The sequence below is a fragment of the Pyxicephalus adspersus genome, chromosome 6, assembly GCF_032062135.1.
Source record: "Pyxicephalus adspersus chromosome 6, UCB_Pads_2.0, whole genome shotgun sequence".
Classification (NCBI taxonomy): Eukaryota; Metazoa; Chordata; class Amphibia; order Anura; family Pyxicephalidae; genus Pyxicephalus; species Pyxicephalus adspersus.
In genome coordinates, this window is record NC_092863.1 from 5,060,507 (window position 1) to 5,081,367 (window position 20,861).

The window sequence follows — 20,861 nt, forward strand, 5'->3', positions numbered from 1 at the left end:
TCTCTCACTTGTTGGTTGGCGGTCTCCTTTCTCACTTGTGGGTTGGCAGTCTGCTCTCCTTTTTATTGGTTAGCAGTCTCCTCTCCCACTTGTTGGTTGGCAGTCTCCATTCCCACTTGTTGGTTTGCAGTCTCCTCTCCCACTTGTTGGTTGGCATTCTCCCCTCTAACTTGATAATTTGAAGTCTTGTATCTTTTTCGGGCTTCTCTCCCCCTTTGTTTGCTTGCTGACTTCTCTCTGTCATTCTCAAACCCCATTGAGGTCTGATTTTCTTCTTTCCTCTATCAGTCTTTTTTCCTTCTTGGCGTTGTTTTGGCATGTTGTCTCCTCTTCCCTTGTGGACAGTCTCCTCTCCCTCTTGTTGGTTGACAGTCACTTCTCCCACTTGTTGGTTGGCAGTCTCCTCTCGTTCCTATTGGTTGGTCTCCTCTCCCACGTGTTGGTTGGCGGTCTCCTTTGCCACTTGTGGGTTGGCAGTCTGCTCTTCTTTTTATTGGTTGGTAGTCTCTTCTCCCTCTCGTTGTTTGGCATTCTCCCCTCCTACTTGTTGGTTGACAGTTTCCTCTCCCATTTGTTGGTTACCAGTCTCCTCTGCCATTTGTTGGCTGCCAGTCTCCTCTTCCACTTTTTCACTGATAGTCTCCTCTCCCTCTTGTTGGTTGGCAGTCACCTCTCTAGCAATCTCATTTGCCACTTCCTGGTTGCCCCTCTCCTATTCTCCATTGGTTTTCTCTCCCCGTATTTGCTAGCAGACTTGTTTCCTCTGGCATTCTCCAATGCTGAACTCCAGGGAAAAGTCACAACCACCTTTGCACTGGGGTTACCCTGACACTTCAGTGGTCTAATAGCTCATTTTTGTCTTGAACTATTATGAACTTCTATTTCCCTAAGATTATCTTATCCTAAGTTTTCCGCTGTCTTCTTCTCTCTAACACTGGTTGGTTCTTTGCTGGTTCATAGTGATCACTTACAAAAATGTAAAAAGTCTGATTTAGTCCCATTCATTCAGAATTTTGTTTTATAAAAATATCCAACATTTTGGGGTTTTGTCCCGCTTCACCAGGGTTTGGTACTGTTGGTTAAAGTGTGCCGGATGGAAAAAAAAATAAAGGGTACTTGAGGGGTAATTTTGTATAATGGATCCAGACACCAGCTAACGAGCCGAAGACCTAAATCCCTGCACCAGTTTTATTTTATATGCATTTGTGGAAGGCTTAGAATACCTTTTATGGTTTAAATTTATTCCCAGAGGAACGAAAAGCTATGGAAATCTCTTCTGTAGGAGCAGAAATTATTCTTAAAACAATTTTGCAGGGCAGTGGGGACAATCACCAACCCCTACTCTTCTCCTGGTGCACAGGGGTGTCAGTGAGACAGAAAGCGAGGACAATTCTCCATAAAATCACTGACAACAATACAAACCTAAAAGACGTTATAAAGCTTTAATCAAAGTTCTATCCGGAGTTTGGCTTTAGAAACACTAGTTGTTGTTACCCTGTGGAATTACTTGGCAGGAAATTTTCTTGGTCTTTCCTCACAATAAAAGCTTTATCTCTATAATCCCCTAATAAGCTCCTGATACTATTACACGTTTATCCACTCAGCGCTGTAAAAAGGTTCCTTTTACATAAACCAACATGTCGTTTATGTTTGTGGCCCTTTAAAGGAGACAGCAGATGGAGGAAGAGGTTAATTAGGACAAATATCTCTTTCAGCAAGCAGACCCTTTTTTATTGGAGATAAAAGGGTGCGGGCAGGATGCGGAAGGTGCTGTGACAATGCTTGAGATTCCATAGGAATGCATTGTCCTCTGGTAGCTTTCCCGCTGATCTGTCAAACTACAGCAAACAATACAAACAAGGAGCCTTTTGTTCTGGCTAAACTGTTCCTAATGATCTTCTTTGTAAACAGTCACACCAAGCTCAGGGCCTGAACAAGTCTCTCATTGAGGGCATCTCTGAAAAGGGAAAACAGCAGGACCAGGGAAAGGAAGAATGGCTGCAAAGACCGAGATGGAGAGTTGGCAGCACCTGTTTGATGGAATGGAAGTCTGCAAAAAAGTTTTTAAAAGAAAACCTGTCTTCTGATTCTATGCTCTGGTACTCTACTCATCCCTCGTCTTAACAAAAGCCTTGAACTAGGATGCTTGGCCACGTGACCAGTTGTCTGGGTTCCCGGAGCCCAGCCTATAGTCTTTTGGCTTATTCTACATCCATTTTCTTTCTGTGATGCCTGTTTTCTCTTTATTTATTCTATACAATCTTGTATAATTGATTCTCCTTGTAAAAATATGTGTTACCACCAAACATATCAGGCCTGATGTATTAAAACCTCTTCCACATGCCAGTGGAGTGTAGAATAAGCCAAAAGACTATAGGCTGGGCCCCAGGAATCCAGACAACTGGTCACGTGACCAAGCATCCTAGTTCAAGGCTTCTGTTGAGAATAGGGATGAGTAGGGAACCAATACCTTGGGGAGATTAACTTTAATTAACTTCCCATCTATGACAGCCCCATAAAGAATACATAAGGTGGCAAGGAGCTGTACAGTACCACTCACTATTATCAGCCGTCAAATATGCAAGTGCCAGCGTTGTGCTGTGAGTGTCAAGGTGCCAGCCTCAGGAAGCTGCATGGGATCCCTTGCTCCCGGGGTAGATCTGAACCTACCGCAGTGTAGAAACACTTCAAATGATTTCTATTTTCTTTTATATTTATTTTTTTTTATTTAAGTTTACGTACCTTGATAAAAAATAGAAATATTTAAAATTATTCTTCAATCTTTTAGGATAATTGCTTCTTAAGTCAATGCAAGCCTTGATCCGTGCCTTTCAGCAAGTGATAAACCTGGAGTTCTCAGGGGGAGTTTATGAATCCTGGGAATCTTGTCCTTGTTAAAATACTTTTTAAGTGGCCGATCCAAAAGACAGCAACGTCGGAGCAATGACCCGTGATGTTGCCTCGGTTCCACTCATACCAACATTTAATAGACTTGGCTGCAGTGGAGTTGAGGCGCTGATCCATGCAAGCGTCTTCAAAGCTTCCTTTTACACTTTAGGTATGTTAGGCAATTGCATTTTCTTTATTTCAGGCCTTTCATCCCTTCTGACCCCAAGGTCATGTTGTGGTTTATTTTTAAGCCTTTGTATCTGGGAATTAAACATTTAAGAGTTAAGTGAGCTTTGACTTTGAATGTATAGAATGTTAATTGGGAAAGTATTTCTTTGCCTTTGGGATTTGGAAACTGTTATGCACACTGAGTAGTAAGGGGACAATAAGTGTTACCAGAGGTCAGACGGTTGGCAGTACTTCAAATGGTTTATATGAAATAGTTTTATACTTGACAGTTTGTGATCAGGCAGGACTTTATTACACAAAGAGACAGGGGATGTTCCTTCTGCAGTAAAATAGACTTACCTGCCTGGTCATGTGTAGTTTAGTATACAATGCCGGGACGCCCAACACAATCCAGCTTCCCCTGCGACTGCCAGGACTGAACGAAACCCGATTTGCCTTGCGCAACATTTATGTCATTATGACCCAGCCAATCAAGATAGCTGAAGAGCTGAATCCAAGAAGAAGATTGGGTAAAGATGAGGGTGACCATCGGAGCGAGGACAGGTGAATGCAATTACAAAACTGTGATCGAGCAGGTAAGGTTATTTTATTGCAGAAGGATCATCACCTCTTCATTTTTGGGTTTATTTCTACTTAAGGATCAGATTATATATATAATATTATCATGTAGTCTTCTATTCATGTAGATAATTAAGCTTCTGCTTCTGTAAATATTCATCTCCAGAACTGACCGCAGCGCTGGCCTAATATTAGATTCAGAAGGCAAAACAATTTCATTTTTCATATAGACTTTTCAGCTAACCCATTGTGCTTTGGAAATCCTTGTTCAGTGTTTAGTTGTAAAACAAATATTGAAAATATAAATAACTTTTTAATAACATACCTAATTTTGCTTCTAAAAACTTGTTATATGTTGCTGAGATAGAAGATTTGGTCAGATACATTAGCATCTGCTTTCTACATCTTTACATTATATCTTTTCTAATTCTTTTATTTCCTAAAGTACTTTTTTATTTTTATGTTCTCAAAAAAGTTATGAGAACATGCAAGCAGTTGTAAAATCCTCAAATAGGATTAGACCTAGGTCAGTTAGAATTACTTTTTTCCAGATACGTCTTTAATGTTGCAGGAAAAGTAAAATAAAGTAAGAGGGTTGGATATAAATACAAAATGTTCGGTGCATCTCTGTAAAACATTTTATTTAACATAAACATTTTATTATATCTTTTTATTTCTTAGTACTTTTTTATTTTCACAAAAAAAGTTATGACAACATGCAAACATTGCCATGGATAGAATTTGAAATCCAAGCTTCCCAGGCACCTTTTTTTTTTCTTTTGTTCTCTAGTCTGGCCTTGCTACGGCTTTAATTCTAGCTATTAATTGCCCTATTATACTTGTGCGGGTAATGGACACGCTTCTATCTCTTTAAGAGGGAGCCGAGGGCCCAGTTAACTGCCGATCAGCGTAGCACTAAGACATTAATGGAACATAGTTGTGTTTTATAAACACTTTAGAGCTTTCCCCATGAGACTAGTTGCCCGGAGCAGTTAGCATTTGTCAGAATTAAGTGTTCCTCGCTTTGGACTTGCAAATAGGATTTGAGCTAGGTCAATTAGATAGACTCTGAAAACACACAAAATGACTTTTTTTCAGATACGTCTTCTGGTCTATGGATCTTTAATGTTGCAGGAAAAGTAAAATAAAGTGAGAGAGCTGCATATAAATACAAATTGTTCAGTGCATCTCTGTAAAGCATATTTATTCCTTCGAAGCTCCTAAAACGTTAGATGACCATATATTGCCTTTGCTGAACTGGAATCCCAAGCAGTGTTGTCTGCCTGATCTCTCCTCTGCTGGACTACAGAGCAATTGTAGCTTATGTTGTGTTGCAGGGTTTATCAACCGGGGTTACTCCAGATGTTGCTGGGGGTTCCCTGAGCAATTTGTGCCTTTCAGGTCAGTTTAAGTGACACCAATGATCTTTTTGGCTTTTTGTCTCTACTAAAAAAGTTTGCCCAAACCTTTGCCATGTATACAGTTTACCTCGAGGAGTGGTTTTCTTAACACCATGAAGGAGTTTCTCCAAGGCTCTCCTTTAATCATGAAATAATCATCCTGATAACAGAGGACAGGAATTGCAACAGGCAACATAAAAGCGGCCACAATCAGCAGGCCCATATTGAACCGGTTCCACGGCCTGCTGGGGGCTGTCCCTGCGATCGCAGAGCCCGTGGTATCTCCCATCAGAGGCTACGTTGGGTAAATGAGGGGAGGACACAGCTGGTTTGTGTTTGAGGCTGGATGGTAACATGTAATAAACTGGTAATAGGAGCTGAAATGAAAATGCTGTCATCTGTTGTTTCGAGTTTTTTTTTTTTTCTCTCTCTAACTGGAAAGTCAAGTGCTTGGCCGCCAGACAAGAATGATCAAAAGCTTTGCTCTCTGCTAACTAAAAATGACTAAAAACTATTTTTTGTGTTCTGGGCATGGATTATGGAGGCTGTACATGTAACCCCTTGTCAGAAGAATGGAAGAAAAATATCCCTGACCAAGTGGACAACTTTCTTCAATGGCAGCCATGCAGAACAGGAACACTGGACATGAACTTCGGAAATCACTCATCTCCCAGCTCTTCCTTTCTAAGTGTAAGCATCTCCACAGACTTTCACTGGTTCCTATTCTTCCTCTTGGCCCTACAGCAGTATTAAAATCCTAACCCCACTTTGCAGCCATTGTTATCCAGGCTCTTCTCCTGTACTAAAACTAACTTCTCTGTAAGCTTCTCACACTATGCATTAGAAGCTGCAGAAAGTCAGACAGCCTGCCTCATTTCCTGGCTGGAGGATGTCCAGCACCATCCTACCATTTCCCCCCCAGCCTGCCTGTCCCTGACTCGGCACTTTCATTATTTGGATTTCAGTTCTTTCAGTATCGGAGATTGTCATCATGTGGAAGTGTTACCCAGCTCTCTTTCAGCCATTGTCTTCTTGCCATTTCTCCACTTTCTACTGCACAGCTTTGCTCCTGATGGTGACAATGGCGGACCATATTGCTGGCATGTTAATAAAGTAACTAACAGACATAGAAAAAAATAATAGAGATCAGCGGTGCTTTGGTTTTAAATATCTTGATTACCACTTGTGCCAAGATCTCTAATTTTTGTTGTATGCAGCCACAATAAAAGTTAATTGGCCAATATTACCAATCAATTAGGTAGGCTATCTGATCGCAACTTTAGTATAATCTCTGATCAATAAATGCCACCATAAAAGTGTGATTGCACTTTTTTAATTTTGTCATTGCTGAAGTAGCACTGGCATTCCATTATGAGATCTCTGCTTGCTTCCTCATAAATAAACCCCTTACTTGAGGAAGAAGACACAGCCCTAAAATAAAAGAAATTACCAATATGCTGAGAAGCTTTTGCTTGCTGTATGGAAGCAGCGGTTTCTCTGCAAAGCTAGACGAAAAACTCTTTGGTGATTGGAGATCTCTTTCTGTCTCAGCAGGGGGTGTATCAGATTTTTGCAGAGAGACCACTGATTTCTTTACTACAGCATGCTGGCATGGACAGGCTTTTTTTTTTACTCAGACTATAGCTGCTTTATAAAGAAAAGGAATTGTAAGACTTTGCTGACCTTTTGTTTCTTTGCACCTAGAACAAACAAGGCTGATTCAAACTGAACTGGGGAGCACGAATAATAGATCTGATCTTCCAAATTCATTAAATGACATGATTTACAGACTAAAGTCATAGTCTGTGATTTCACCATCCGATTTTTAAGTCGCCCACAGACTTGCATTACAGAAGCAGCGGAAAGTGAAACGTATCACCATAAAGGAAGTCTTCATCGTCTATAACGTGCGTGTCGAATCGGTAATGACCCCGTGTGCGTTCAAGGCAGATTACATTACTAAGGTTTGTGAAGAGTCATTGCTCTGTTCTAAATAAAAAAAGAAAAGGGCCACTTGGAAAAAAGGAAGGTGAAGGGCTGTGAATGCCTTGGGGAAGTCCAAATGCAGTATTCGATTACTGTTTTTTTTTTAAAGGCCATTGGTTTTGCAAACTTTGGGTTTCTGCGGTTGGGCCTGCTCGGAGGGAGAGGAAAGGGCGACACAGCTGGCTCTTGTTCCTTGGCTGTCTCTGGCTTACGTAACGGGAATCTTCCCTAGTTTTTGTGGTTTGCTTCAACATGTAATTATAGTTTTATATCCTAATGCTGCCTATTATTGTGTTTTTATTAGGGGCTTGTCTTAAGGGTCACGGGGAGCCAACATGGACTTCAGACTAGTTTTGGACAAAGTGCAAAGGACTTGAACCCCGTTAAGCATTCTCATTGGGGAGATTTTCCCTCATTTCCTGTTGGGGTTTGCAACAAATCTATTTATTGTGAGCAACATCAGGGGCTTCTCATTGCATATTGCAAGGGGTTATAGGTGATTGTAAAACAAATGCGGGTATTTAATAATATAGAATGGGCACTTGGTAGTCTGATTTCCACACAAGTCTGGTAATTTCCATTAATGCCTATAAAAAGCCCAGACGTACCTGTAATGTGAATGGAATCTAACCGCACTTGTCAGGAAGACATTATATGGGCGTTAATCAATGGAGCACAGGGTCTTTGTTCATTCCTTTCTCCGGTCAGCCCCAGGTAGGATTAGGGGGCGTTCGAGACGAGCCGAAAAGCTCTCAGAAAAGATTTCACGCCGCGCTTGGCCAAACCAAACCCTTTCTGTGACAGGCCTTCCATGCTAAAATGGTTTCTGGCACATCCACGAATACCATTTCAAGCAGCTAATTCCACAATTTATTACCCGCTGTGAATAAAGAGAGATTTTTTTTTCTGATTCATAACTTATTACTTCCTCTCCTTAAAGCAAAGAGGAAACTACTGGGTATATGCAAACAGTCGGTTTCCCTATGTGAAAAGGGTATTCTTCATTTACATTTTATTTTATTATGTGTATATCAAATCATCAAAGAGCTTTTTTATTAATAATACCTTTTTTCCTAACTCTGTATTGACATGAGGGCAGCCATATTTGTTCACTGAATGTGTGCAACACATTGAGCCTGATTTATTAAAGCTTTGCAAGCCTGGAGAAGATCTGCTATCATGGGAGAAACTGGGTAATCCAGAAAACCTGGAATGCATCTGGTCAACTGCCTTTTGTTTTATAGGATCGGAAATTAGATTCCAGATAAAAATCAGCATGTGTGCTTGGCTTGGGCATCAGATGGAAAGGACGTTCCTGATCATTTCAAGGCTTAGATGAATGAATGAGCGCTGTACACGCATTGCTCCCCTGTTCAATGGAAAAGGGGAGCATGAGCAGGCGGATTCATTGTGCTTCTTAGAAGTGCATAGTGGTTGTTCCCAATCAGTTGTTCCTCAATCCACTGTGGTAGATTGATGAACTACATTAGGGACCGCGGTACACGTTAGTGACCAGAGAATGTTTGTCTCATATTCCTCATTCTTGGTACAAATAATAGATAGTATCCTTGCCCCGGGGCTAATTTTTGTTTCAGTGATGCTGCACCAAGATCATTACTACTCACATACCCATATCAGGGAGACAGTTTTGTCTATGTCATTGCAGACATGTTGGTGCAATTGTAGTAACATATGTGCAACAACAAATTAAATATAGTTTCTAAATTAAAATTATAATGATGTCTGCATTTGGTTCAAATGGACATTTTTTTTTTTTTACTTTTTCTTTTTATCATTACATTTTTGCTTTTTAGGATTAGAAGCCCCTATAGGATCTATGGGAGAATTGAACTTATCAATACCTGCAGGAAGAGGCTATTACTCTGGGCAATACTAAGAGCTCCCTCTGCTGGCCATTCCAAAGTTAACACATTAAAGGATTGGTTGTCCACAAAGTGATTCTTTTCATTTGCAGGTAAAAATGTGTTAAATGCGTCACCAGCTGATCTCTAACATGTCTAAGTACCTGGTCTTATATTATAATAGGCATTTTGCATGAAGAATGTTCTCAAACAAACTCATTAATTTGCTATGCAAATTTTGATTTTATATTCATATAAAAGAACAGAACTTAGTTTAATTTCTAGCAGTCCCTGCACTCCCCAGTCATACACACATATAAAGTTGAATATAGTAAATGTTATGATAGTGCAAGCGCTTGCGGTTAAGGACAGAGACCTTATACGGGGGGTTTTGTTGGTATAGGAATGGTAGACATCTTTTCACATTATAGTCCTAGCGGTGCAGCAAAGCCAGCGTTCTCCAGGATGTGGGGCAATCATTACACAAATTCCTTCCATGGCTGGGGATTATTTCGGGCCCAACAAGTTAATTTAGGATCTCACTCCCTAGCAGTTCTCTACCAGTTTATAGAAATGGTTTTTGTTTCAGGGTCTTCCAGTATGACATGGATCAGAGGTGGCATGGCATGTTATGAAGGTGTACTTATATCATATAATCCCTATTTAATGTACGTATGTAATATGTTGGCGCTATATAAATCCTTTTTATTATTATTAATAATATTAATAAAAAATATGTATATTTTTATGTAATAATATAATTATATAATACAAATATTATGAATAATAATAATAATAAAAAAGATATATGTATTAATTTATTTAATAATATAATTATATAATAAAAATATTATTAATACTAAAAGAATTCCTTGTAACACTTTGTTCTGGATGATGTGCACAGTTGGCGCCCTCTAGTGTGTCAGAAACAAATCAGGATGTTTCTAACTAAATTTTGAAATTCCTAGATGGAAAAAAATATTATTTTTTTATTATTATTATTTTTAAACAGTTTTGCTATAGCACCAACATATTATGCAGCGCTGTTTTTTAAATAGGGGTTGCAAATGACAGACAGACGTAGACAATGACACAGGAGGAGAGGACCCTGCCCCAAAGAGCTTACAATCTAAGAGGTGGGGAAGAAATCTATTTACTAGGCTGTCTAATGCAGTTATATTTATAAATGAAGTTTTCAGGTCTACTGCAGCACCCTGTGACCCACCAGAGAAGATAGGGTAAAGCTTGGCAAAGAAATCCAAGATGACTGGTTACTGATCCTACCCAAATCTGTCTGGAATTGAAAACTAAACTTTTTGTGGACTGATCCTTGATTTTTTCATAGCAGTAAAAAGACATGTCTGTTAAGTTTAACTAAAAATCTTCTTGTATACAACAACTTAACATTGCGTCTGCAGTATTTCCTTTCTATTACAGGTACTCACATGGCTTTTCTTCGGAGTCCAGACTTCTTCGACTTTGTAGACCGGCACAGAATGTCTCTCGTTAAATTTGCACTGAAAGGCAACGGTGAGGTCCCCGGAATGGCGGGTTGTGCTGCAGAGCCTATTACCAGGTGAGAGAAAAGATTCACAAACCTTTGCACAATTATATTGTCATGTGACAGTAATGGGAACATTGGAGTGTAAGCTCCTCTGGTTGAGGCACTGTAAAAGGCTCATTGTTCTCAGCACTGTAGAATGTGGTTAGCTGCATTAATGTGTAATAATAACAGTTCATGTCTCTCAGTCCTCAGGTAATAGTAGCTATAGAGAGGATTGTCCAGGGAGTGTTGGAAAGCCTGTCCAGGAATGAGGCCCCTGTACTCACTGTGGAAAACAGATCCACTTGGACCAACATAGGGTAAGCAGCATTACTGGACCTAGTTATCAGTACTATATACTGAACTATATACAGAACTGTATGGGATAGAAGAGGATAGCTAGATAGAAGAAGGAATTATTTAGCAATATGAAAAGAGAAATGCAGCTGTTCTGTTGTTTCACATATCTATGCACTTTCTTATTGTGTTCCCTAGATTCAGTGATTCGGTCGGATTGCATATGGTGAAGGATTGTAACACTAGAAAAATCAGGAGTGACTGCCCCAGATCTGCTCTCCATTTTGGTAAGTATTCTGTATGGGGAATACTGGAAAGAATAATGATTATATAATATTTATTATAGTGTAAGATAAAGGGACACATGTTTCATAGATCACATACAGATATGTGGAACAAGGCTTCTGCTGAATAAAGCTTTAGGACCATGAGAATGTGCAATGCATTTACTGGATCAACATGAGTACCTTGTGTGAGGAGAGCAGGGAAAAAAGAATATTCCTGCTATGGTCATTTAGATAAAACAATGTTATAAATAGGAACTTGTACATAAATATTGAATAACATATTTGTATTATCTTAGCCCTAACTATGAAAATCCTGTCTGTGATCCACAAGCTGGTTCAGACTGACACATATGCTACTAAGAGGTGAGTGCTGTGATCATAGAGTAATACTCTTACAACGTTACCATTACATGTGCCCCTGTAGCTTTATTACCCTTTGTACAATAGGGTGGAGGCACAGGGCAGACTCAGTATTAACTGCAAGGGTTATAGCTTCTTGCTGGCTTGGGAATGCTAGAAATACCAGGTAAGTAGCCCTTTCATGTAGTCTTGACTTGCCTGCTGAGTCTGCATCTCCAGCACCTCATCTGGACTGAATGATGATGCTGAAATAATGCATTAATATATTAGCATTCACTTGGCTCAGTGGTACTCATTTTTCATCTCTTATCACACTGGTTTATATAAGTGTTCCCACCTATACACAATTAATTGTCATTTTTATTTTACTTTTGCTTTAGGGACATCTTTTATGACAATGTTCAGCTCTATGGCAGCCAGAAGACCGTGGACAGCATTATCACAGATATTTCCTGCATGCTGAAGATCCCTAGAAGGAGCTTACATATTGTAAGTTCTGATAATCTTTAATGCTCACTAGCGTTTTATATGACACAAAATTGTCCCTTCAGTTCAGTTGAGAGACCATAGTAATGTTCAGTCCCAGTTACCGTTTCTGTTCTGTACACTCGCTGTGTCCATTATGGGAGACTCCCACTATTCTTGCACCAAGCTTCCTGGTCTACAGATACTTGGACCATTATGAGGGGTGTACACTCTCCTTGTTCTACGTTTCCTGGTCTGATCATCTGCTGTGCCTATATGAGGGAACCCCACCATTCCTGTTCTGAATTTTTGGGTCTGCACATCTGCTGTGCCTATACGAGGAACCCCCACCATCCCTTCGCTCAGTTCCCAGGCTGTGCACATTAAAAGAGATTTCTACCAGACCTACTGGATTTTTTATTACAGAGAATGTAACTGGAATAGCAGAAACACCCAACATTCCCATGTGGGAATAAGAACGGATTTGGGAATGTAGAGATTGTTTTCAGTCTAGTGGTGGTTACCAATCTCAAATAATAATTTTGTAGGCTTCACATATAACAAGCCATCCACCTAGTGTAGCTTCCGGTCCTTTTGGTTTAAACTCTAATAAATAATGTCATTCATTGTTTTTTTGTGGTACTGAATTTTAGCCCATAAAAATGTAGGATGTATTCCGAGCTCTGCCCTCTGTGAACCACAAGGACTGTAGCGGGAAGAACCTGGTGAATCTGGTTACAGTAAATTATATAAAAATACAATTACGCTAAGTAAAATGATACAAAAATAAGCAATACGCTTACTACCTTTCCCCCATTTAGCAGCACTTACTATCCCTCCCTGCAGTTGTATAAGACATAGAAATACCTGGTACTTTCTAGTATAGAGAGCAAGTGACTTCTTCCCCTGGTCCTTATTTGTTGGCCAGACTTTTTCACATGGGGGAAGAGAGGGAGTCCCCCCCCCATGTGTAAGCTCCAGACGTGGATCTTACACAAAGATTCTTTGATTCTCACATGGGGCCTGATTTATTAAAGCTCTCCAAGGCTGGAGAGGATACACTTTCATCAGTGAAGCTAGGTGATCCAGCAAACCTGAAATGGATCTGGTCCAGAATTGAAAATATTTGCTAACAAATAACAAATGACTTTTACGAAATTCAGTTAACAGAAAATAGATTGCTATATCTGTCCCCCAATATAAATAGATCCCTAACTATGCATTTCTTTTCAGCTGTCTACCTCCAAAGGCTGTGTGGCTGGGGACTTGGTGTTTACAGAAGAAGACGGGACAAGGGTGATCTGCAACAGTAATTCCTCGGTATGTACAGCACAGATTACAGAGCTGAAACCATACATAACATTTGTACACTTCTAGAATTGTGTATAATGTAGTATAGGACCTGCTAACTATTTCCTGACATCTAAAAAGATTGTAATGTCGCTACATGTACTGTAATAGTATATCAGGCCACATTCCTGGGGAATAATGCTGCTAAACCGGGTAGGCATTCCAACTCCATAAATCCACATAGTATTGTACCAAAGTAACACCAACCCCCATCCATAACTCCAACCAGATGAACCCCAAACAGATAACAATAATTATGAGGGGAATTATAATTATATATCAGAATTATAATTCTGCTAAAGTACTGCAAATCATAAACTGTTGTGTTCTTTTAAATAAATATGTTTTCCTCTTTATATTCATTTTGTGCATCTCGCTGCTGCTGATCCCTTGCAATCTCAGGTGCTTGCTATCCACATGCACTCCAGTGTATTTATCAATGTGGCCTTCCTGGTTGAGATAACAATTGACCCATGTAATACCTTGACATGACATGACTATGGACCTTGTACAGCGCTGCGTAATATGTCGACACCATATAAATACTGTATAATTATAATGTCGGTGTATTGTGCGATAAAGCAGAGTTGTGACAGGGTGCAGGCTCACAATAGGAAGATAGGGACTGAGCTTTGTCAGCCTATAACAGAAAGTGCCTGAAGCTTTATGGTGATGCAGACTTAAAAGTGACCTTTGAAATGGCTTGCAATATTAGTAGTGGACTTACATATAACTTCATGCCAAACCACACCTACTTGTACCACACGTTTACAGCAGATTTGTAAATCTTCCCTTCCATTGCATATGTATAAAGAATGTGTAGGAGCCTTTCTGTCATCAGCATAAACATCAACCAATAAGATTTATGCCATTTGTAATTTGTTACTACATTTGGCTCAGTTTTTCAAAGCATTTGTTTTGTTTTTAAAGACAAGTGAAGAATTATGACAAAACTGCTTATATCATAACAGAGAAAGTGTTTTCTTAGCATGAGTGGAATATTTATGAGCGGAGTGAGCTTTTAACCCAAACCATAAAACCAATTTCCTTGTTTTTTTAGGGAGTTCTCATTCCATCTAATGTGGATGGAGTCCTGAGTATCCTTTCAGTAGTTCAATTAAACCAGGCGTAAAATTTAAACACCCAGAAGCCACAGAGACTCCAAATCAAACAAAGTTGTGTGCAGCGATAGCAACCTTCTCAGCTCTTCTGGGCTGTGTGTCAGCGGGAGGTTGTAGCCTGTGATCTGCCATCATCATACACATAGAAAAGCATCACAACTACAACACATGTGGGAGCATTACATTTTATGGTCATTATATACTCAAACTGTTACATTTTAGTATGTAATGTTTACCTTAAAGGATTTTGTTTCTTTGCTGTTTTTGATCATAGTTAATCATTTACAGGTTTTTTATTAATGCTTCTTTTTGGGGGTCATCTGTACATCAGTGGGTGCCAATTATACATCTCACTTAAAGCTATTCTACAGCTATGTTTTTAATGAAATATGTTTGAAAAATTAACGAGAAGTGGCAAATGCAGAGAATTCTAACTTAGGCTGCAATGTGTAGTGAAAAGGGGAGAGACAAGCTGTTGGGGAGATAAGTGCAATACTTCTTCCTTTGCAGGAGCTACTTTAAAGTTTAATGGTTCATTTTAACCTAAAACTCTGGGATAATCATATGCTGGTATGTGTCTTTAGAATATCTTCTCCTATGCCCAGACTATCCTCAGAGTATCTCAGTATCCTTGAATCCAGTGTGCTCCATTATGAAAATACCCACACCTCATGCTCAGACACTTGGCATCCATCCCCAGTGCCTTTCCATTGGCTTCCAAATGTAAATGATAGCATTGGTACAAGATTTTTAATTCTTCCCTTCTAAAAAACTTTGGGTTCCACATCTCCAAGTACACTGACTTTACTTCAAACCAAAGGGCCACTAGGTGGGTTTCAGGTGATATGTGATTACTATAAAACCAGTGGTCAGGTGCAGGTATAAAAATCAGTTGATTTACAAAATGTGTGCTAAGCCAATTATTTTAAGGGGTTTTAGGGGACCAATAAATCCAGCAACTAGGCTTATTCCACAATCTCCTAAATCTATTTTAGGTTCATCTACAGTGGAAATATTCTAATAATTAAAGTATTCATAGGCTTCATTAAATAGATCCCTCATAACCCCTGAAATACATTGGAGAAGTGGTAGGCATAAAGTAAGAGCAGCAGCAAAGACTTGACAGGGGATTCCACTCTTTCATACTCCACAACCAGAAAATATTTTGTCTGACGTTGCACCTAGGGTGCTTGGATGCTGTAGGTGTTCTGTGGCTGTTTTATATCCTTCACACTAAAGACATGAGAACCCAGGCCCGCTTTGCCCTCATCATTGAAAAGGATGCCACTTTCCAGAGGCTCCTTGATGACGATTTTTGTGGGAAGTGTGGCCCCTGCATCCTGATTACGGTAAGATACAACTTTGTTACCCCTGGCTAGACCTTAGGCCCCGAGGTTATAACTTTGTGTGTGACTTGTTTCTAGGGTAAAGGGATTCCAGATCTGAACACCAGGCTCTTCGTCCGCAAGCTTTGGGACACTTTTCAGATTCCGATTTTCACTCTGGTGGACGGTGACCCTCACGGTAATATATTCATTGTAATGAGATGTATCACTGAACTGTAAACAGACTAAAGAAAGCACATTATGATACAGTAGAACCAGAATGAACAAATAGAGAAGTAGTCATGCAGGTTAGTATTTCCAATTCCTTGCTGTAGCTTAGTCAGCTTGTTGGGACTAAAGCTGACCACTCTGAGGCTGTAAAGTAGTGTGTTTTCCCTTTTTTACAAACATGGCTGCATGAAGAATGCTGCAAGTGTGGTCTACACTATGTAGTCCATTGCTATGAGTCCAAGGCAGAGGTGGCTGGAGGGCGAATTGCCCATAGCAACGTACACCTAAAGCTGACAGCGCAGGAACCACTTGCAATTGCTGTCATCTAGAAGAAGGGCTTGAGCAAATCTCAGCTTTTTTTATGCAGTTAAAGCAATAGTTTTACCTCTTCTGGGAAGCAAAGGCTCACATGCAGAGGTAGGGCCGAAATTGTTTTTATTGCTTTTTTATTCTGTATTTTCCAATCGTTAAAAAGAGATAGGCAAGCGTGTAATAGAAATACAAATGGCTGCCCTTATTATTCACCTGCTGGTTCCTTGGCTGTCTCTGACTTTAATAGTTTTTGAAATACTGTGTTAAAGCCCAAATTAATTCACAGATACAGATACGCAGTCAGATAGACATTATGCTATTAACTTCCATAGTTTTACCTTCACTGTGCAGAATAAATAAATAGAACTGTGCAGTCCCATAAGCACCAGAGTTGGATTTTGTAACATAACAGACCTAATATAAGGCACCCCCACCTGTACACCGCAATACAAAACTGGGAGTGAACACATGATGAAGAGTGTGGCTTTTACTCAGCTCTATCAGCACAAAGCACTCACGTTTAAGATTCAGACTGAGCATTTTCTAAACTAATTTAAAGCATTTTCAAGTAAAAATAGGTCACAAATGGGAACATGCAGCTTTGTCGAAATGAAAAGGCCAGCTTCTTGTAAAAGACATTACACTTGCCATTCTAGTAGTCTTCTTCCTACCTCCTTCATTTCATCATTTCAGCCTCCATAAGTCTCTTAAGTAATCAACACTTGTCACAGGGCTGTGTTGTCTCATGTGTGCTGGTTCCATACTGTGATGACCCAGGTGTCACCTGTGCATGTTAATTTTTTTGAAATTGACGTATGAATGAAATTCAAATAAAAAATTGTGAGATAAAGCAAAACAAAATAAAATAACTTAAGTTGCCTAGAGATGACAGTATGGTGCTATAATAACAGGACAAAAAGAGCTTTCATCACCACGTCTTATTGTATCTGTTTTACTGATACCCCATATTATTGTGTCTCTTTTGTTTTTCTATCAGGGATAGAGATAATGTGCATCTACAAATATGGATCTGTGGTGAGTGTAATTAAAGCAAAGCATTGTCTTCTAGCAACTTAGTCCTGTGGGACAGAAGAAGGCTGGGCCAGACTTTTCCTGGTGGAGCCCTTTGTAGGTCAGCTGGGGATGCACAGCTGCTGTGGGGTCTGGATTGGCCCCTGATGCTTGCTCCAAGTTAGGGCCTCTTTGCACAGCTCCTAAGCACATCTCTGTAAGATGCTTAGACCGCCTGTTTATTACCTATACTGGTGGGTCTGTAGTTACTTAAAGTGGAACTGCATTGTCCCTTCACAAAAACTGCATTATCCTTTACTTTGGTTCCAAATCCTTTACTCACCTGTACTCTCCCTCTAATCCCCCTACCAGTTTGTTAGGCACCTGTCCTGTCCTTTTGCTGTCCCTTCCCTATTGACTTGTCCCCTTCATCTGCTCCTCTATTAATCCTTTACTCATCTGTCTTTTCCCTCATCACCCCCTCCCAGTTTTGTGCTCCCCTTTCCATTATTATACTCTTCTCCCCCCTTCTTCACCCCCCTATCCCTCCACTTCCCCACTAGTCCTATACTCATCTGGCTGCTCCCTCATCTCTCCCTCCCAGGCTTATACCCACCTGTTCCATCACTCTGCTCCCTTACTAGTCCTATACTTATCTATTTCCTCCCTCATTCCTCCCTCCCAGGCTTATACCCACCTGTCCCATCCTTCTGCTCCCCCACTAGTTCTATGCTGATCTGCCTCATTCCTAATTTCTCCCTCCAAGTTTTATACCCACCTGTCCCATCCCTCCACTTCCCCTTTAGTCCTTTACTTATCTATCTCCTCCCAGGCTTTTACCCACCTTCCCTATCCATCTGTTTCCCCATTATTCCTATACTCATCTCTCTCCTACCTTTTCTCTCCCTCCCCAGCTTATTCCCACCTGTCTCATCCCTCTGCCCCCCCCCCCCCCCCCCCCCCCCCAGTCCTATACTCATCAATCTCCTCCCTCATCTGTCCCCCCCAGACATTTACCCATCTGTCTCATACCTCTGCCCTGCCCCAGTCCTATACTCATCCATCTCCTCCCTCACCTCTCTCTCCCAGTCTATGTCTTCTTCTTCTGCTCCCTTTCCCAGTTTGTCACTCAGCTGTCCCCACCCTCTCTTCCTCATCTTATACTTACCTGTCTCCTTATTCTGCTTTCCCTCCCTCTTATACTCATACACTCCCATCCCTCACTGAGACTAGGGAGTTTAAGACTTGGAGTAAAGATCTCAGAAACACACCAACTCTACTAAAGTAAGCTGACACAAAGATTTCAGGTACCATTCACGTTGCTGTCATCTTCTTGGATATTTTGCCAGGGTAGCAGCAGTCTTTTTGGGAAACAAAAAACAGCACAAATTACACAGATATATAGAAATATAGATTGTACAGAGGTAATAAGTGTAAAATGGCTTGGTAACCGGTCCTATTTTGAGGTAAGAGGACAGGTGTTGTTGCCACCTCTAACACAGGTTAATCTTTATTTTGCAGTCCATGTCCTTCGAAGCTCATAATTTAACTGTCCCATCTGTAGCTTGGCTTGGCCTGCTGCCTTCTGACATTGAGAGGTGAGAGAAAGCCTTTGTTATAAAAGTGCAAATAGATTGTGGGGGACTTAACCTGGACATTTACTTCAATGTTAATCTGTACAAAAAAATAACAGATTCCATACAATGTATTAAAATACCAATCAGGGTGATTTTCATTCCTTCTGTGTTTGAGATGGAATAGAAAGTTCTATGAAATATCCATACATATAAGACTTTCTGTCCAGTAGTATGACCAATACCATTATGGCTCCTGGGAATCATACAGCAGTCTTACAACACCAAAATTGGATACATTTTATTAAAAGTTAGTGTTAATGTTTTCATCATGTAGTTTCTATTATTATCATAACATTTAGATTATATTATCACATCAGTGGAATGTTCTAAAATTGCACAAGCTCTAGTTTTCACATTTCCCAAGCCAGGGGGGTATCAGTCAGAATGGAACAATTACAAATCTTCTGTCGTTCTTTAAAAAGAAACTGAACTGTGGAAGCTGTGCCCAGGCAGAGAGTGTGTCGCCAGTATTACCTGTGGTATCCCTGCAGCTGATCCTTCCCTTTACTTACCATGCCTCGTCCTGCACTGTGTTGAAGCCGGCCATTCCTGGTGCAGACAAGGCTTTGCTCCCTTATGTCAGAGCCTCAAGCAAGGGAAACAGTAAGCAGCACATGCAGTGATATACCTAAGTCTAGATGTCAGGCAGCAGTGCCCTAGTTCTCACACTGCAGATATACAGCTACAGTAACTATAAGAGAGTCCCATAGGACACAATTCTGTTACCTATAACATAGCAGATCTTCACATAGTCTGTACTGAATGTCCACTGAAGTGGCAAACAATTATTTTGTGGTTGGAAGGCACACTTCCTGACTTCCCTGCACATCTAACCATATCTACCACCCTACTTTGTGACAGGTCCTCTTTAAATACGGGATCTTGATGATCTTAAATAAAACAATGTGCTAAGTTTGGGTGAAGAATCTGTTTCATATTAGACTCTGGCAGAACACATCACATCTGATTAGTGAAATCATTGCATTTTTTTTAGTGGTTTGCATTACCTGACATCCTGCGGCTGATAATTACAGTATTTTAATGTGTCCTGTGTCTGTTTCAGGTTAAACATCCCCGAACAAGCCTTGATCCCATTATCAGGGGAAGACCAGAAAAAACTGAGCAGCCTGGAAAGGAGGCCGTATGTTTCTAGCCAACCACTATGGAAGAGAGAGGTCTGTCAGGAGGCTGGGTGATAGGGAGCAATGTGTATGAGCTCCCTGCATATGGCCAAGGTTCTTACTCTGCAGTGCTGTACTGTACTGTTTACTGATCATGGGCGTACATGATAATCAGTATAGAAGTGGTCAGAGAAGGAATAATATGGAGCCATGCTTCTAATAGCTGCCATTCTAATTCAGAACAGGAGGAATGAGGGTCCTGATCATTACAGTTTATAGGCTAACAGAGCCCAGAAGGTATGAGGGTTCTGTTTGATACAGCTTACATGTAATAGGGGAAAAGGGAGTATGAGGGTCTTGGACCATTGCAGCGTACATCTAAAAGGTATGAGGGTTCTGACTGTTAGAGTGTACATTTAATAAGATACAGAAGGTATGAGGGTCCTGGGCCAATACAGCTAATAGGGAACATGGAGTATCAGGGTCCTGGAAAATACAGCTTGCATCTAATAGGATTCAGGGAAATAAGGGTCCATGACCATTACCACTTACAAATAATACAGAGCAGAAGGTATGAGGGTCCTGATTTTAATTTACAGTCTAATAGGATACAGGAGGTATGAAAGTTCTGATTGTTACAGCTTACATCTCATAGTATACAGGAGGTATGAGGGGTGTATGAGGGTCCTGATCATTACAGGGTACATCTCATAGTATACAGGGGGTATGGGGGGTGTATGAGGTTCCTGATCAATTCAGGGTACATCTCATAGTATACAGGAGGTATGGGGGGTGTGTGGAGGTACTAATCAGTACAGGGTACATCTCATAGAATACAGGAGATATGAGGGGTGTATGAGGGTCCTGATCAGTACAGGGTACATCTCATAGTATACAGGAGATATGAGGGGTGTATG

At 40.4% G+C, this 20,861-nt stretch overlaps 1 protein-coding gene across 5 annotated transcripts in view; it reads left to right on the forward strand.

Annotated features, from left to right (window-relative positions):
- SPO11 (SPO11 initiator of meiotic double strand breaks) overlaps nucleotides 1–20,861 on the forward strand; it is a 29,345-nt gene that overhangs the window by 6,420 nt on the left and 2,064 nt on the right. Inside the window, exons 1-15 of one of the 5 annotated variants that reach the window (XM_072414228.1) lie at nucleotides 5,226–5,726; nucleotides 6,741–7,000; nucleotides 8,837–8,997; nucleotides 10,303–10,460; nucleotides 10,634–10,747; nucleotides 10,923–11,011; nucleotides 11,308–11,374; nucleotides 11,752–11,860; nucleotides 13,070–13,156; nucleotides 14,247–14,283; nucleotides 15,547–15,656; nucleotides 15,732–15,831; nucleotides 17,173–17,210; nucleotides 18,708–18,784; nucleotides 19,887–20,058. In XM_072414228.1, coding sequence (XP_072270329.1) covers nucleotides 10,330–10,460; nucleotides 10,634–10,747; nucleotides 10,923–11,011; nucleotides 11,308–11,374; nucleotides 11,752–11,860; nucleotides 13,070–13,156; nucleotides 14,247–14,283; nucleotides 15,547–15,656; nucleotides 15,732–15,831; nucleotides 17,173–17,210; nucleotides 18,708–18,784; nucleotides 19,887–20,019 — 1,092 coding nt within the window. In that variant the 5' untranslated portion in view covers nucleotides 5,226–5,726; nucleotides 6,741–7,000; nucleotides 8,837–8,997; nucleotides 10,303–10,329 and the 3' untranslated portion in view covers nucleotides 20,020–20,058. Of the gene's footprint in view, nucleotides 1–5,225; nucleotides 5,727–6,740; nucleotides 7,001–8,836; nucleotides 8,998–10,302; nucleotides 10,461–10,633; nucleotides 10,748–10,922; nucleotides 11,012–11,307; nucleotides 11,375–11,751; nucleotides 11,861–13,069; nucleotides 13,157–14,246; nucleotides 14,284–15,546; nucleotides 15,657–15,731; nucleotides 15,832–17,172; nucleotides 17,211–18,707; nucleotides 18,785–19,886; nucleotides 20,059–20,861 lie in introns of those variants that run through there. The other 4 variants (XM_072414225.1, XM_072414226.1, XM_072414227.1 and 1 more) reach the window with 4 other exon arrangements.